Source organism: Pholcus phalangioides, unplaced genomic scaffold (genome assembly GCF_987345545.1).
Source record: "Pholcus phalangioides strain wild (caught in Gottingen) unplaced genomic scaffold, Ppha-v1.0 ptg000018l_1, whole genome shotgun sequence".
NCBI classification, from domain to species: domain Eukaryota; kingdom Metazoa; phylum Arthropoda; class Arachnida; order Araneae; family Pholcidae; genus Pholcus; species Pholcus phalangioides.
In genome coordinates, this window is record NW_028301611.1 from 132,416 (window position 1) to 150,846 (window position 18,431).

The 18,431-nt window shown below is 35.3% G+C and overlaps 1 protein-coding gene across 3 annotated transcripts in view; it reads right to left on the minus strand.

The window, feature by feature from the left end:
* LOC149071475 (tetratricopeptide repeat protein 37) overlaps window positions 1–18,431 on the minus strand; it is a 65,018-nt gene that overhangs the window by 46,301 nt on the left and 286 nt on the right. Inside the window, exons 1-13 of one of the 3 annotated variants that reach the window (XM_089247650.1) lie at window positions 11,411–11,490; window positions 11,168–11,258; window positions 10,242–10,385; window positions 8,366–8,448; window positions 7,781–7,853; window positions 5,843–5,962; window positions 5,632–5,727; window positions 5,268–5,373; window positions 4,585–4,731; window positions 3,752–3,853; window positions 3,240–3,361; window positions 2,985–3,074; window positions 1,965–2,068 (exon numbers count right to left, since the gene is read on the minus strand). In XM_089247650.1, coding sequence (XP_089103776.1) covers window positions 1,965–2,068; window positions 2,985–3,074; window positions 3,240–3,361; window positions 3,752–3,853; window positions 4,585–4,731; window positions 5,268–5,373; window positions 5,632–5,727; window positions 5,843–5,962; window positions 7,781–7,853; window positions 8,366–8,448; window positions 10,242–10,385; window positions 11,168–11,257 — 1,277 coding nt within the window. In that variant the 5' untranslated portion in view covers window position 11,258; window positions 11,411–11,490. Of the gene's footprint in view, window positions 1–1,964; window positions 2,069–2,984; window positions 3,075–3,239; window positions 3,362–3,751; window positions 3,854–4,584; window positions 4,732–5,267; window positions 5,374–5,631; window positions 5,728–5,842; window positions 5,963–7,780; window positions 7,854–8,365; window positions 8,449–10,241; window positions 10,386–11,167; window positions 11,368–11,410; window positions 11,491–18,431 lie in introns of those variants that run through there. The other 2 variants (XM_089247649.1, XM_089247648.1) reach the window with 2 other exon arrangements.

The following is an 18,431-nucleotide window of genomic DNA, read 5'->3' on the forward strand; positions in this document are numbered from 1 at the left end:
CCCGGAACCCCCCAACGAATCGGTACATGCGGGAATGTGCGTGTACGTGTAGTGAAACCTGACGTGAAGTTTTGTTGTTTCTCTGTAATGCTTGTTATGTGTAGTGCTGCCATCTGCCACTAGTTGTTCTAACTATGAGTGAAGTGTTATGATTGAATGATTTATTGTTGTAGGACTGTTGCTCTCTGTGGCGAGACTTTTTAACGGGGAGATCGGCTCGCATTTGCGCCTTGAAGTTGGGAACCACAGAAAACCAACTTCAGCCGACCACCACTGTGGGGTTCGAACCCGGATCCTCGCATCGCGAGTCCGTCACTATAACCACTCGACCACCACAGCGGCCTCCTTCTCCAGACCTCTTAGACCTCAAGAGATGCTCCCCCCCCCATATATTTTCTCACTTATAAAGTGGGGAGTCTGCTAACATTTTTACATCCACTCAGTGCATCACATGCGTTGTACTTTAGTGATTTGCTAGACTCCAGTACATAAATAGATACATGCTCTTCAAATGAAGGAGGTGAGGTTCACAGAGTGTGTGCATGGTGATTGGGGGAATTATTGTCTACTTTTGCCTACCCTGCCCCCCTATGTATATTCTCGAAAGGCAATCCCAATCAGAGGCGAATACAGGATCGGGGGGGGGGGGGGAGGGCACAAAAAACTTAGGGGGTGGATTGCAATGAATTTCTTAAAGAGAAATTTTGAGTTCTTAGCCTTAAAACAGCATTGAAATGAACAGAAATTGATTATAATAACATAAAAAGGTATTTTCTTTCAATATTTCAATTAAAAGAAATTTCCCATCAAAAATAAATTTTTAATCATCTGTGGGGGGGGGGGGGGAGACAAGGGGCTTGTGCTCCCCCGCGTACATCTTTGATCTCAATATACCTTAGAAGATAGGGGCAGAACTGACGAAATTTTGTTGAAGGGAGGAGGGGAGATTTTTGCTGACAGCAGGGGGGTTCAAAAAAGGCTCAAAATCTGCTGACGTAATACTTGAATGGACCCTTAACTGTACATGCATATCGTAAACTTCTTTCTGGAAAATTTCTATGAATTATAAGAATTATTATGCAGAAAAGAGTTTGGCAACTATAATTTAATGTGTAAATGTATAACGTGTTTTTATGCATGACATTAACTTGCTGTAATTATATAATTAATTAATGTGCATATGCATAATAACAACATTAATGTACATAATTGTCTGTTCTGAAACACCAAATAGTCACAAATGTAAAATAATCTCAAAGAACGATACTTAAGGATATCAGAGTTATGCATGTTTTTTGTTAGAGAAGCCCTGCAATCTGTCTTCCATATTGAAAATAAAAATGAGAGACGCCCGAATTCGAATGGTAACAACTATGTTACAGTAAATGAAATAGTCCTTTTAACAACAAATTTCACATTTGTGCCTGCCACCCTCACAAAAAATTCCACACGAAAGCTGGAAACCGCCGCTTTAAGCACTTAGATAACCAGGCAGAGTAAATATTACTGAAATCAATCATACATGGATATTATATCGGAGAGGGGCAACAATCCTTCATTTGACATACAAAAATCACACTTGAATTTATTTTGAACAAATTTGAGGATAAATGATAAATTTGGATGAAACCACTAATGTTGGGGGAATTTTGAGATGAAAATTAACTTGTACCAACCATGAGTCTCTGCCCTGAGAGAAACTATCTATCAATTAAAAAAATAATTTATACACAAATGTTTGCAAAGCAGAAACAAGAAAACCATTTATAATGGTGTGTTTCACTCTACAACACAAAACTTGTTGTACCATGAAAATGAATATTAAACTCATAAGAAAAAACCTTTATCATTCACAATGACAAATATAAAGATAAAAAGTAGAAAGAGGTCACACTAATATTTTGATCATGAGAAAAAGATTCTCACCTAATATGAAAAACATTATCACAAATCAAATAAATTACTTTTCTAAGGCAGCTGCATGTTCTTTTCTAAGGATATGCAAATATCCTTCCAATTGCAATCGAACAGCCTCGTTTTCCAATATTGAATACAATTCCGAATATACCTGCAAAAAAAAAAATTAATCAAAGACATTTTTTTTTAAATATTGTTATTGGATATAAAATTGAAGGATCACCCTGCTCGAAAAACCCAAGTAGATATGGCTTTTACAAAGAAAAAATTTTCAACTTATTCACATGTACATAATATTGGCCTGAAATGCACAATATGCAATATATGGAAAATTCAGAATTTTAGACTTTGTTTTACTTTTTGAATTGACAGGCAAAAATTTGGTTGAATATAAAAAAATATATACAGGGCGATTCAGAAAAGATGGGAAAAACTTTAAGAGGTGGTAGTACACAAAAAAAAAACAATGTGTGTGTGTGTGCGGGCATGCGTTCTACCACCTCTTAAAGTTTTTCCATCTTTTCTGAATCAACCTGTATATATTTTAGTGATATTTCATTAAATTAACACAAGTAGATATCACTAATCAAAAAGGTCACTAATTTTTTTCTAATAAATTTAATATATATATATATATATATATGTATGTAAGTGAATATACAATCAAACCTCATGATCACAAAACTGAAAGGTAAAAGGATCAGGAAAATTATTTTATGGTGCCCAATAAAATTATAAAAACTTTTACTTTTTGACGGGACCAAACATGTTTCATATGAAGCAATATTTTGCATCAAAGAAGTTTGAATGTACAACACAGGTATACAATATGTATGTATGTATGTATATATATACCACAAAAAGAATTATTTTAAGAAAAAGGAAAAATATTGAATTTTATGAGAGTGAAATAGAACCTATGCAGTGGGTCATCATCAGGGGAACCCCATGCATGGTTCGAAAAGAGGGAGTGGAGGTTTCTACTAATCGTTCAAAAGATACTCCTCATTTTTATCTTTTTTTTTCTCATGTATTTTTATCCTACTATATATATATAATGTACTTGCCTGTTGAGCTTTTTGAGCATGCCCCATTTCTAGTAGTGTATCACAGAATGCTCTCAGGATCTCTGCACTGCGGCCCAAATACTCAACACACTGCAGATGTTTAAAAATTCAAGTAAATATCAATTGATTACAAATTTTGATGAATGACAGGATACTCAAAAACCTCCATCTATCAACATTGTCCACAAGCTACAGCGACTGTAATAATTTATAAAAGTAACAAGATCAAATATTTTGTGAGAGATAAGTACATACTTTTTCTATTGACTTCAGGGAAGCTTCCCAATTTCTGCTTGCGCAGAATGCTTTTCCCAACACAAGATAAAGCTTTCCAATCAAATCAGAAGCAGCACCAGCGGCTAGAGCAACTTTTAATCCTAATCACAAAATTTATACTTGAGAAGTAACATAATTTCATGCGGAATAAAATACTATTTTGGTATTTTAAAAATTACATTGAACTTGAAAATTTACTCTTAATAATCATTAAATAAAGCCAAATGCAGTTAACGGCACTTAGTACAATCATGGATAATGTTATCATTTGGGTATTGTTATCACTTTTGCAAAGAAAGGAGCAGACCAATGTCATAACATGGGAAAAAATTTATTTTTAGTTATCAGGAATTGAAAGTGTGCCCAAACTTGATGATCAACGTATTGCGCCAGATAAGAAGGTTAATAGTTAAATATTATTAACTCGCTGAAACTGAAAGTCATGATTGCCACAAATAAAGCAAAATGATACATAAAAACATTACACATACCACTTTTAGCACTGTTTTCAGAATCTGAATTAAGATGTAAAATCAGTTGCACATTCGATAAGATGAGCCACGCCTTGGGGTAATTACGCTTCTTACTGACTCCTTGAATGAATAAGAAAGACAAAATAAATAAACTTGTAAGGAAAAACATGAAACATTGCATAAAGAATTAAAAATTGAAGGTTTAAAAAAATGAAATTCAAATACAGTGAAAGTGCTATAGAGTCTATGCTTGTTATAATGATCCCAATAGCCTCGTCAAAAACTGACATTATATCAAAACGAAAACAAATAGAATGGTTGTTACACACGAAAACATTCTGTACTTATCATACTACTTTATCGCACACCAACTCTGATCATGTATCACTATACAATATGGCAATTTCCAACCAGTGGAGCTGGGTGGGAAATGAAGGCTCCATCCATCGGTAGTTGCCCTAGGCTCGGTAAGTAAAGAACTTGCTTCTGACATTCTATGCCTGGATTCAAACCCATGAACCTTTACAGTAACCTTCATAGTAGAAGATGAGCATCTTACCACTGCGTCACTCGGGTGCTAACTTATCATACTGGTCATTGTAACAGAACAGTCACTATAACACATGGTCGTTGTAAAAAGTATTGACTGTATAAAAATGCTCAAGGGACAGGAGTAGGCATTATAAAGGAACTTCATTGTACAAACAAAAATACAAGGTACAAAGTGGCACACAGAAGCTTATTTCTATATCAAATGCATTATATATACAGATATATTTATGCACTTACACACAGATAAACAAACAAATCAATCACAACATCTAAAACACCTTTTATACAAGGCATAATACCTTTTCCTAACAGGGAAAGTGCATTGACATAGTCTTTCTGAATGACTGACTGCAAACCTTGAGCAATGTTGAGAAGCCATTCAGATACCGAACAATCCTCTGCTAATGATAAAATTTCTTCGAACCTGATCAATACATTACGAGTACCTGTTGAGAAAAAATTTTCAAATAATCATATTCTAATACGAGTACATTTTATTCTTCGTGTTTGTTTTTTAATATGCATATCAGAGGTACGATGATTTAATAATGTTACTTTGAAATCAATACTATAGATCTTTGTATATAAACATTTAAATCTTTGTATGAAACATTTAAATCTTTGTATGAAACATTTAAATCTTTGTATGAAACATTTAAATCTTTGTATGAAACATTTAAATCTTTGTATGAAACATTTAAATCTTTGTATGAAACATTTAAATCTTTGTATGAAACATTTAAATCTTTGTATGAAACATTTAAATCTTTGTATGAAACATTTAAATTTTACACTGTAGAACAGTGGTACCTGATCTTTTCCTTTCCTGATGAGAATTCTAATTATCAGAAATATTATTTTCATGGGAAAAGTTTTCAAGTTCAAAAAAAAATTATTTTTGCATCAGCATAAAATAATAGTTTACTTTTAAAATACATACAATTAAAAATATATATTTTTAATGGCAAATTATTATAATTACTTATGTATGAATCTACTGAGGCTTTCAATAAAAACTCTAGGCACGAGGGATGGCCGGTTTTCATAATAGCGTAAGCAAGTTCAATACTCTCGTCGTGCTTATTGTCCTGGGGGGGGGGGGGAAAGAAAAAAATTTTCATGTAATTTGTACATTGCATCTTTGCATAATTACATAGTATATTTGAATATCAGCTTAAACCAAATTTTAGATGTTAGAGGATTAGGCAAGATGAAACTCAGATAACATATGTTTATAATATGATTAATATTATTCTGTTTATGTACTTTATGAGTTACACATCACATTAGGAATTCAATATTAAACAAATATGCCTTTGGAAAAATAATTTAATTCAAATGCTAACCTTATATAGGGGTGCAATACAAGATTCAATCAGACTTTTGCAGTCCATGGCGGAAAAAAAAGATGATGCTGCAATTTTATCAAGGACTTTGATACGCTGAAAATTCAAAAGAAAAAAAAATTAACTGACTAATTTGTTGCCAATATAATATTATATACAAATTTAAAATATGTAAAAAAATAAATGCTTTTAATGATTTTTATGTATTTACCAATACTGCATATAAATCCTTTTTACAAGCTGCAGCGAAAACTTCCTTCAAAATTTTGTAATCTTCTTCTGGACTTGTGCTCTCAACCACATGTGACTTTAAATCCAATGCTTCGAGTATCTTTTATGCATAAAAAAATTATATTAAATTTTGTAAATTTTTATTAGAACACAACCATTTATTCTGCAAACTTTAAAAATTAACAAAAATATGAAAAATAAAACACGATAGCTTGGATAGCAGTATATGCCAAAATAATCTATATATATATAAAATTGATTTTGTGTGTGTGTGTGTGTGTGATCTCTAAACCAATCTACCAATTCACCAATTCAACTAATCCATAATTTTAGACTGATTGTCGACAAATTTTGCATGTATGCCAAACAGGACCCAACTTGAATGATAAGCCACTTTAAAAGTTCCTCAGATCTGGGCAAAAAAAGTGTAGGGCAACAATGGTTCTTGAGCATCAACAATGACTTTTGGAATATTTATTTTGACTACTGTGGGTTTTTAACAATGTGTTTCAGACATGTATATGCCTTTACAATGGTTTGCCATTTCTTTAATGCTGCAGTATATGCAGAAAACCTGGGCAAAACAATAGGATAACGATAACATTGATATAAATCATATGTCAGTGTCTGCCACATACCCAAAAGAAAATTCTGTGATATTCCCTAAACTTATTTTATGACACTAATGATTTAGCACTCGTTATTTGACAATGCTGATGATTTAACACTCATTATTTGGCGTCATTTATGACTTAACAGTCATTATTTGACAATGGCGATGATTTAACACTTGTTATTTAGCAATTTAAAATTGTTTTTTGGCGACATTAGCAATTAATACTCATTATTTGGGAAAATCGCTCTTTTACTAAAAAAATTATACATTTCTTTGAGATTTGGTGAAAGGACGATAGGTAATAGAAATTCAGGTTGTTTTTATCGCTCATTGTAACAACTTTTTTAAAAACAGAAACTGACTAGCATTCATGCTTTAAAGATGGAACCATTGAAACTATTTTTAGCCCCCCCCCCACACCAACCACCGCTGAAAATCACAAAATGCCGTGATTTTTTGGGGATAAAGTCGAGCATGGGAACTTGCGAAAAATTTAAAAATCAATTTGTAAAAACATTTGTGCCATTCTTTCTCATTTCATGACTTCTTTATGATGGTAGACATTCTGTATGTGTGCTCACCTTGTGGCTTGCAAGCCAAATGTGGCCCATTTATCCATCTCATGAGGGTGGCACTGCAATTTCAAATTTAACATGCAAATTAATATAAACAATAGAATACTCAAAAACTGAAAATATTCTAACTCAAACAGAATATTCCTAATTTTGTGTGCCTCCCCCCAACTAAATGATTGATTATATCCCATTTATTGGCACTTGGGAAACAAAATGCATCTGCTATTTCTTCATTGTGGTATTGAGACAATCCCTCCTTCAGATAAATAAGTTTCACTGATTCCTTGAAAAACTTATTGAAAACCAATGAGACAGTATATTAAATTATGAAATCTAAAATAATGTCAGCAGACACATGAACTGAGTGAAATGTTTAAAGGTCCGCAGACCAGCATTTGAAAAACATTGACCAATCCCATGATACAGAAGAAAGCATTCTCTTTGATACAGAAGAAAGCAGTAATTTTCATAACTGAATTAAAAGATTAAACAGGTTTATGCAAAATTTCCTGAAACTTTGTCGATTTTGAGCAGACTTTTAAAAGAAAATAACGATTATCAAACAAATCAGCAGGATAAATAGTTCTACTTATAATATCAAGAAGTTTCAGCTTACCAGAGAAATGTAAAGGTTAGTAACAACAGAAAACACATGATGAAAGTTTTGGGCAATAAAATGGCACTTAAACATTACAATCCAAAAGAATTATTTCCCATTCACACTTACTTTTTCAGGATCACCTAGTTCTCTCGATGTTGCCAGCAATTTATTCATTGATTCTAATTGTTTTGTTTTATCCCTACATAAAGAAAAGATTGTATTTTACTTAAAATTAAAACAAACAATTTTGCATAGGGGAAAAAAACCTTGTTATAGTAACTTAGCCCTTTCAGTGGCAATCCTGAGATATCTTGCCAAACTTGATATGCTTCATCACTGTCACCATGATATATTTCATCAAACTTGATCCACTTTATTTCTGTCACCCACAGATATTTCTAACAACGCAATAAAGCTGTTTTTACAATAAAACATGTTTAACCCCCCCAACCAATCAATTGCCAGCGGGCGAAGCCAGCTATTGTTCAAGGTTAGATAAGGAGGAACAAGAAAAAAGAGAGAAATATATGCTCAGTATGAATAATACAAAACGATTTTTTTTTTCCAAAAAAAAAGTATTTTTCTTCCTGTTACATGCAGTCTTTTTCATTACACAAAATGTGTAATTATTACACAATAAGTTTGCTTAATTTAAATAAATGAGTCCATCATTTTTGTATTTTGTAAGAAAAAAGTGTGAGAAACACTTACTTCGATAAAAGCTTCACTACTTTCTGCAGAGTATCACATAATGCTGACTTATCGTCCTTTTTTTCGTAGAAACTGCATAAGCCCTAAAATATTTTCACAAAAATAAACTTGAAGTGTGAACTTTCTCCTATATCTTAAATACTGGTTGCGCTGAAATGGAAATAAGTACAGTGATAAACAAAGAAAGAGAAAAAAAAGATCAGATAAGTTGGATTGATTCTGTGACAGTTACCAGTTACACAGTCGAACCCAGATTTAAAAAAGGATTAAAAAAATTGACTATTTCATTTCTTAATAATGAAAACGTTTATCATGATCAGAAGCATAAACACACTCGAAACAGCAAATTTGAAAAGACACTTACATTGGGATTGCTATTACAACTTATTTCTGGTAAGAATTTTCTGCGAGTGAGAGAGAGAGAAAATTTATAAACTTCAGGAAGAAAACTGCTTGATAGAAGTATATTTGGTACGTCCAACACTTTTATGAAATTCTGTTGAAATTGTTGTGAAATTGCTTACCATTGCTGTGAATAGTTTCGATAAGTGAAAAACACTCTTTCTTCAGATGACTCGCTATTTTGCTTGTCAAAACAGAGCACAAACTTTAAGTAACTTTATTTCTTTACTGAAATCCAAATCCAAACATGTGGAGAGCACAATGCTTTATAGCATTGGTGTGCATCAATTGGACACCGAAATCTTCCCACGCACACTCCGAAAATGGCTTTATCGTCTCCTTTACTCAAGAAGGAAATGATTCCTGCTCCCTCCTCCTTTTTGTTTGTCTCTAAAGAAGAGCTGAAGGTCAAATCTTGGGAAATAAAATCTTTAGATTGTAGTTATGGGTGACCAGAAATAAGAAAAAATTTTAGAATACTGTTGTTTGAAAAAAAAAATTTCCCATCGAAAGTTTTATTTTTTAAATGGAGGGGGAGGGGGGTTGATCTTTATTTTTGTCAGAATTTCAGAAAAAATTAGTTAAATCAAGGAATTAGTTGAATCAGTGTTCGTTTATCAGGGTCTGATTGTATGTCAAAAGTGTTTAACGCTGGAATACCAACTAAAAAGAAAGCCGATAAAAACGGCATATTAAGTGTCTATACCTCTATGTCTCTGAGATGTAGAGTTAGGTATTATGGGTTTAAGCAGTCAGATACTTAGCAGGGAAAAAACCTTGTTTATTTGCTGTGTTGGGGTTACTCAACAGGTAAAATATGACGAGAGGAAAAAGAAAAGCAAAAAGTTGAAGTTGCTTAAAGAAGAACCTGGTACCTAATTTAGAAGTTCACTTAATACCAGTTTAGAGAATAATATGCTAATATGCTTCCAATAAAAAGCAGTCATTATCAATAGTAGCAAGGCACTGAAGAAAGGTATTCACAGTTACAATTAGCTATGGCAATAACATTTGACTGAGACTGGTGGAGAATTTTGATATAAATATGTGTACTTTCATCATGGGAAAATAGTTATTCATTATAAATGACAAAATACAATGGTGCCTCACAATTTAGCACCCTACCATTTGACACTTGAGTTCCATGGGATTACACGTCTAAGAAACTGTCCAATTTGTTTCTTATCAATAATTTCTTGTTAGATTTTTTTCATTTGTTTGTTCCCGCTTATAATTCTGTGTTTTTATGCTCCCCCACATTTAATTGGTTTTTTGGGAAAGAATGGATACAAAAAGAAACAAGTGAACAGAGGACTGATACAGAAAAGAATCCCACCCAGTTAAACATTAAGAAAGAGGAAGAAAATTGGGGGAAAGGGTCGAGTAATTATAGATGCCTTGTAGCGTATAGGAATACAGTATCCTTGGACCAATTGCAACAATGTTTTGACAATCAAGAGAAAATAGAATTCACCTGCCAAGCTAGAAGTTGGTCTTCTTGCAATTCTATAGCTCTGCGGAAAGCTGCTTCTGCTTGTTCCATCTGATCAGTTTCCTGAGCCGCAGCGCCGAGAAAAACCCAAGCATTGTAACTTTCTTTATCTGCTTTTAATATGGCCTAATAAAACAAAAATGTTAATTTATCAAAAACTTTTTGCGTGGGGGGAAAAAAAACTTTGAAAATTCAATTGCAAAAATATTCAGATCATTGTCATTTCTTTTTTTTCACACCAAAGCCATTTTCATGCACGAGGGCTAATTAGACTAGGATATACAGTTTGTAACTAATTTTAAACAGCTTTTTTTCCATGTCTTTAAAAGAAAGATTGGTGTATTAAATGCTCAAAGTAGAAATTTTTGAAGTAGTAATTGGCCTGCCAAATTTTCTTGCTATAATTCTCCTTTCTCAAGTGGAATTTTTAACTGTGTTAGGAAATTTAAAATATTTGACAATATTTTCAATAGGTTTCCAATGGCTGTGAAATTTCAGAACAGGCTCCAGTGTGTAGCAGGAGAATATCTCATCAATCTTGCCATACACTTCAAATTATTATAGAAAACATGCTTAGTCATTGTTTTCTGTACATATAAAATTGCTTTTCTGTCTAAGCGCCAGTCTGTCTACTTTTATGTTCCCGATACAAATCTAGTGTTAATGACTAGGGCTTGACAAATCCTTTGATTGTCAATGATATTTGACACACAATGGACAGTTTCTTTGGTAAGAAAAACGTTTAAAAGCATCACTTCATTTCACTCTTGGTGACTTCTCATTATTCTTTGAGATCTTTCTCTAGAAAAAGAAAAAAAATTGCCAACACATTGACGAAAAAAAATTGCCAACACATTGACAAAAACAAATTATACTATAACTGTTCCAATTATAAATTTTCCTCATACCTTGCAATGCTTCAGAGTAGTTTTGTATTCTTTAGCTTTGATGGCATCTCTTGCTTCTTTCAGAGCGGCTTTTATTTCTTTTGTATCCATTCTAATACAGACAAAATAAAAATTTAAAAAATTGTTTTCACACATTTCTCATATAGGCTGAGTAACATTTAAAGCTTACTGCGAACTGTTCACATTAGGCCTTTTTTTTAAGTTTTAATAAAATCTGGTACTTTCCAAAAGTATTAGACATACACATGGTTCCAACATGCTGTATGCCGACTGGTATATCCAGCTCCAGAATAAATCCCATTGTTATTTTTAACCCAAAATTCCACTACAAAAAAGGAGGTCCCCCCCCCCCCACATCCTGGACAATTGTCTTTCTTTCTAATCAAGCACAACTCCGGCCTATCACCATGGGCCAAATACTACCAAATGAGTTATACAAAGATTTTTTTAACAGCTGGCTGATGTGAAGATATAATTTTGAAAAAAGAGAAAATTCAACTGTCCCTGCGGGAAATCGAACCCACGTTCTTTCACTTTTTCGGTGAACGCTCTAGACCACTAGACTACAAAGGCAACGAATATCTCAATCTTTCCTTGGAGCTCACGTGCACTAAATGGGACCGTACATGGACAGTCGGATCTAACTCAGGCCAAAGCTCACAATTGCTGACAATGCCACCAGATGGCGACTTATCTGAGGATGTCACTCTCCGCTATCCATACAAAGGTTTTTTTAACAGCTGGCTGATGCGAAGATATATTTAGTTTTTGTATGAGTAGCGAAGAGTGACATCATCCTCGGATAAGTCACAATCTGATGGCATTGTCAGCAATTGTGAGCTTTGGCCTGAGATAGGTCTCACCGTCTATGTACAGTCCTGTTCAGTGCACAAGCTCCAAGGAAAGATTGAGATATTCATTGCCTCTGTAGTCTAGTGGTCTAGGACATTCACTAGGAAAGTGAAAGGACGTGGGTTCGATTCCCTGCAGGGACAGTTGAATTTTCAAAAATATATCTTTGCATCAGCCAACTGTTAAAAAACCTTTGTACTGATAGCGGAGAGTGACATTATCCTCGGACAATCAGTTATGCCATGCCAGAAGTGTGCATGTTCACCTAATAGTCTGAAATGGGTGTTTAGTGCGCACGTTCACCTAATAGTCTGAATGGGTGTTTAGTGTGCACGTTCACCTAATAGTCTAAATGGGTGTTTAATGTCCTGTATGAATTTTTTAGTGCTGCCATCTATTTCTCAAACTATGAGTGAAGTGCAGTGATTGAATATTTATACGGTTGTAGATACAAATATTCTTAGAGCAGGGCTCCCTCTGCAGTTCTTCTTCTTCTTCTTCTTCAATTATACAGGGCTTTATGCCTTCGGGCCATCCCCTGTTAGAGAAAGAAACTTCCACAAGAGCAATAGAATATGTTATAAAAATGTACTAACGAAAGAGCTTTCAACAATCACAGAACACATAGAAATTTCAGCAATTTCCATTCTTCCTTCTTCTTCAGAAGGGTATGAAAAAAAGAAAAAAAAAAAAAAAAAAAAAAAACACAAACCAGACGAAACAAACGCAGATGGAGATGTTATATGAGATGGAGAAGAAGTCTTCAGGCTTAGGGGACGATGCTAAGCCGCTTTAAAATGATATGATGACATGGAGTCCCTGGATGAGTGTGTGGTAACAAAAAATGAAACCAAACAACCAAGGTAGAAAAAGACAAAAAACCAAACGAGAAAAAGAAAGAGGGGGAGAGAAAAAAAAAAGAAATAAAAACTCAAGAAAAACGTTGACTAAGGGTAACAAACCTCTCAAAGCAACAGATAATGTTCTCAGGTCTGCCTGAACAGAACTCGGACCAACACCTAACTGGTGGAGAAAGAGAATTAAAAGTTGAGAACCGAACCTGGGAGAACCTAATACAAGAAAACAAAAAGTGAGAGGAAGTTTCAGGAATCTTGCATTGTAGACAGAGAGGGTTAGCCATTTTCTTAATACGATGTAGGTATTCGTTCAAGGGAGCTCTATTGCAAATAAGTTTGTAAAATAAACATTCCAGCCTTCTATTCGAAAACAAAGGGGAGAAGTTCTGGCAGCAGTTATAGAAGGAGCTAAACTCAGGAATAGATAAGAAAAGAGCATTGCGAATATTTTCCTTGAAGTGGCGATAGTAAAGAGAACGAATGTCCTCTACATAAAGGCTAGAAGGTAGAAGATCAACAGTAGTAGAAGCTACAGTACGAACATGATTGTCAATAGTTTCATTAATGGCAATGCCCGAATGACTTGGGACCCAGATTAGTGATATGCTGTTAACCAAAGAACTAGTATGAACCAGTTGAGCATACAGTAGGTGAGTCACCGTAGATGAATGAATAGAGAAATTGTCGAGAGCCATGATGACTGATTTGGAATCCGTAAATATGAATATTGAAGAATTAGACGATTGAATGAAGGATCTAAGACCTAAAGTAATAGCAAGGGCCTCCGCAGTGAAAACTGAGGAGTCTTTATTAATGAACCAAGACTTGATAACTTTTGTAACCAAACAGAAAGCTCCACATACCACTTGAGATGATTTAGACGCATCCGTAGCAATTACATGAGCATTCAGCGGCAGAGACTCAATGTACTCTTGGAATATTGTTTGATAAGGGATGGTAGACTTAGTTTTTTGAAAGTTAAGACCCTCCGATATGAAATAGATATTTGAGGGTATCCACGGCCAAAAAGAATAAATTGGACGCAGCATGGACCTGTGGGAAAAACCAATGGTATTATTGAACTGTGATATTTTCCTAGCCAAAGATGGCGAGAGGCGACAAAAACCCGAATCTATATGGTTAGAGTGACCCTGCGTGGGAGAGGCTGTGGCAGAAATACAAGATAACCCAATCCTGAAGAGAATGGAATCCTGAAAGGAGGGTAGGGCGAGAATGGTTCTGAGTTTATCTATGCGAGTTGACGTAGGGAGGCCTAAGATAGATCTCATCGAGGAGTTATAGATTGTGTTTATCTTGGTGAGAGAAGATTTGGCTGCATTAAACCAGGCCACAGCTCCGTAACCAATGGTACCTCCAATGATGCTCATTAGCACAGGTTTGAGGAACTTGCAAGGAATATTTCTTGATGAGTGAGAGATGGAGCGACAAATGTTTAAATATAGAGTGCCCTTAGAACGCAGAGATGATAATTGTTTTTTCCAGGTGAGAGTACAATCCAGATGAACACCCAGAACTTTCAAGTACGGATCAAACGGAATGGATTCGCCATTAATGTTGAAAGAAGGAAAGTATGGAGGTCGTCTCCGTGAAAAAATAGAAAAACGAGATTTGGATAGAGAGATGCACAATCCACTATTTTCAGCCCATCTGAGAATGTTAGGCAAGGTGTTCATCAATCTGAACTCAGCATACTTCCCATCTAACGCATTCATCTGAAGGAAAATATCATCAGCATACATAAAAAACTTAATGTCAGAATTAATATATGAGGTTATATCTAATGTGAACAGAGTGAAAAGTACTGGGGAGAGGGTAGAACCCTGTAAAAGACCGCAGTTGGGAGCAAAGGCACCAGATATGGAACCCCTCCAATGAATGACATGTTTACGGTTCGAGAGATAATTAAAGAGCCAAGTTAAAAATTTACCATGAAAGCCCAAGCGGGCTAATTTGGCAATGAGCAAATCATGCCTCACAGAGTCATAAGCAGCTCTCAAATCTAGAGCAATAATGTAGCTAGTATAGCCCCTTTGGAGGGCATATGAAATAGAGGACACCATATCTTTCATGCAAATCTCAGCACCAGTTTTTGGTCGAAAACCATAAAAATTTTTTGGAAAGAGCTCAAATCGTAATGCAATCCAGGTGATCCTAAAAAGAATGATTCTCTCAAAGATTTTGCTAATAGTGTTTATAAGGGTCAGAGGACGAAAGTTCTTCGGATCAGTAGTTGGTTTTCCTGACTTTGGAATAAAAATAATACGTCCTTCTTTAAAAGACGGCGGCACCAGCGATGAAGACCAAAGGGTATTAAAAGCATTCAGAAATTCAATCCCCTTATTTGGAAGGAGTTTGTACACCTTCAAAGGAACACCATCTGGACCAGGGGTAGTTGAACGACCAGAACAAATGGCTCTACGAATTTCCGTGGGAGTGAACGGTGCATCCATCTGAGCCTGGAACTCACGAGGAGGACCATAAAAAGTAACGGTTTGAGATCGGCCAGGTGAAGAGAAGTGGTAAAATTTTAAAAGTTGGATCTGTACGAGAGGCTCGACATAACTATTATTAGCAATCTTGAAAATATGCCGGGAATCATCCCAAGTTTTCGCCACGATATAACGGTGTCTACGCAAGACAGAAAAGAGAACTGAGGGCTGAGTAAAAGGATGAAGTTCTTGAGCCAGAGTCTTCAATCGTAGAATGCGAAGGTGGCGACGAAAAACCGAAGCTAATTTTTTATATTTAATCCAGTTGGCCTGAGAGGGCACACGGCGAAATAAGCGGAAAGCCCGTTTTTTTTCGATAAGAGCAATACGCCCTTCTTTATCCAACTTAAGCCAAGGTTGTTTCTTCCGGTACACAGAGTACCTAGCTGAGTTAACAATGGAAACAACATGATTGTAGATACTGTCGAAATCGTTAGTAGCGGGGATGACAGAGAGACCTGCCATTACTGCTGACCATTTAATGTAACGGAATTCCTGAGATATGAATTGTTTATTCAAAGAGACGGAAATTTTAATTGGCAAATGATCACTATTGAATAAGGATTCACAGGGAGTCCAGATAATATATCTATAAAGACCTGGACTACAGAAACATAAGTCGATATAAGATTGTGAGTCCTTGCTATAAAAGGTGGGGCAAAATGGAGGAACTAGACAAAGGTTATGATTAAGATACCAATTAAATAACATAGTACCTGCAGGAGATACAATATGTCCTCCCCAGTTTGGATGATGACTGTTGGAATCTCCGATTATGATGAAATTCCCAGAGATGTATGAGAAAATATTGTCAATAGCAGCGATATTGAAAACACCTGGAGGACGATAAAAATTTACAACATACATAGAAAAATTATTTAGAAAAACTTGAACAATCATAATTTCAAAAAAGGGGTCCGAAATTTTCCATATCAAAGATGAGGAAAGAGATGAATTTACCGCGGTCACTAAACCACCACCTGGGAGAAGTCGATCATTTCTAAAAATCTGAAAACCAGCAAGAAAAAAATGGTCCTTCGGTTCCAGAAAAGTCTCCTGTAAACATAACATATCATAGTTTAAACAAAAATTTCTGATAAAGGTTGACTTGGACTTGATGCCTCGGACATTCCATTGAAGAATTCTAAAATTCATATTATTCATAGTATTTTTTTTTTTTTGGAAAGGATTAACTAGAAAAATATATTGAACTGAAGAGAGGGAAAAAGCATCAAATTCACAGAAAAAAAAAAACAAAAAAAACAACACTTATTTTTGGGAGAGAAAAAGGAAATATCAAGCGATAAAAACACAATAGGAAAGGGAGGGGAAAAAAAATCAAACGAAGCTCGATTTGATCACAAAAATAAGAATACTGAACTCTTGTCAGCTCTAAATGAGGTAAAGAAAAACCATTATCAAACTCGATAACAGAGAGAAAGGAAAAAAGATCAAACGAGGAACAAACTTTAAACGAGAGGGGAAAAAAAAGGGGGGGGAGACAAAAACGAAATTAAGTGAAAAACTAGGTTCCAACATTTGAGGCCGAGTCATTTTTCAGTCTCTTAGCTAATCGTCTTTGTTTAACCCTTTCCGCAGGAGAAGTATAGAATTTATTCGATTCAGGATCTTGAGAAAAGTCACTATCATCATTATGCTCAGGGGGCAAAGGTTGATTGAAGATAGCAGTCGAAGGACCAGAAGTGTCCATATTTACATTCGAATTAAGTGGCGGTATTATATTCACCTTATGTACAGCTAGGTTAACCGAATTGACTATTTCGGGAATAAGCGCTCTAATAGAGTCATTCAGCGATTCCTGAAGACTTATTTTCAGATCTTTAAGTACAATTTCTTTGATGGCAGATACTTCCGCTTGGACCAGGGAACTGATCTCAGCCTTGAGAGCACTGAAGTCAGATGACATGGAAATGCTGGTCCGAGCAGCATATGAAGAGGAATTCATTTTACATCTTTCTCGAGCGATGTTTATTGGAACATGATGTTCGGCTTTATAGTGATATGCTTTTGACTCCAAGACATAAGCAGGGCACTGACGATCAGAGGCAAGATGAGTGGAAGCCTTACAGTTAATGCAGGAGATAGGGTTTTGGCAGGTTTCATGGTTATGATTTTGGCCGCATCGTTTGCAGATCTGAGATGATACTCTACAAAACTTTGAGCGGTGAAAGTAGCTCCAGCAGCGAAGGCATTGATTAGGACGCTCAATAAATTTACGTGGTCGAAATATCAAGAACCATAACTTTATTTCCAGCGGAATGTTCCTACCAAGAATCGTTACCAGAACAGTTTGTAAAGGAATTCTTTCTTTTATAAATCTTCGAATACCGATGACCTGTAACCCCTCCGATTGCAGTTCTTCCGCAATTTCCACTACTGCAATATCACACGGAATATTTAGCAAAAATTTGGAGGTAATCGAATCCTTCAAAAGGACCGATTTAACGGGAATGTTCAAAATCATATCTATTTTTTTTATCTCTTTCGCAGTGTGAATATTTTCCGTAGAGATTAACAGCTCACTTGAGCGTGTGAATCGAATCTCCGAGATGTGTTTAGGAACAGAGATTTTTGAGCAGATATCCTTTTTCAGGCACAAAGGCCTGGATCTGGGAATAATTTCTGCACCCGAAAACTTGAAAGTTAGCAAAATGCGAGGGGACTCACCAAAACCGTCCAAGATGTCTTCATCAGATAATAGAGTATTCCAATTATGACTTGTAGACGAGACTTTGTCTGCACTGCCCGCTGGCTGTGTATCTATTTGAACAGCCATAGCTGCACATTTGAAGGAGTCAAACTAGACCCCGGAAACGGGCAGAGCCCTAACCAAGAGCCTTGATCCTTCACTTCAGGAAATTAAATAAAATTACTCCTACGAATATAATAAATAAAGAAAACTGTACTTAAAGAGGGAAACACTAGTAAAAAATTAAATAAAGGGTAAGGCACAAACGCAGAGCGAGAGGGGCGTAACACCAACCACCACTAAACCGAGACCGTGTTCACGGCTTCTACACAGAC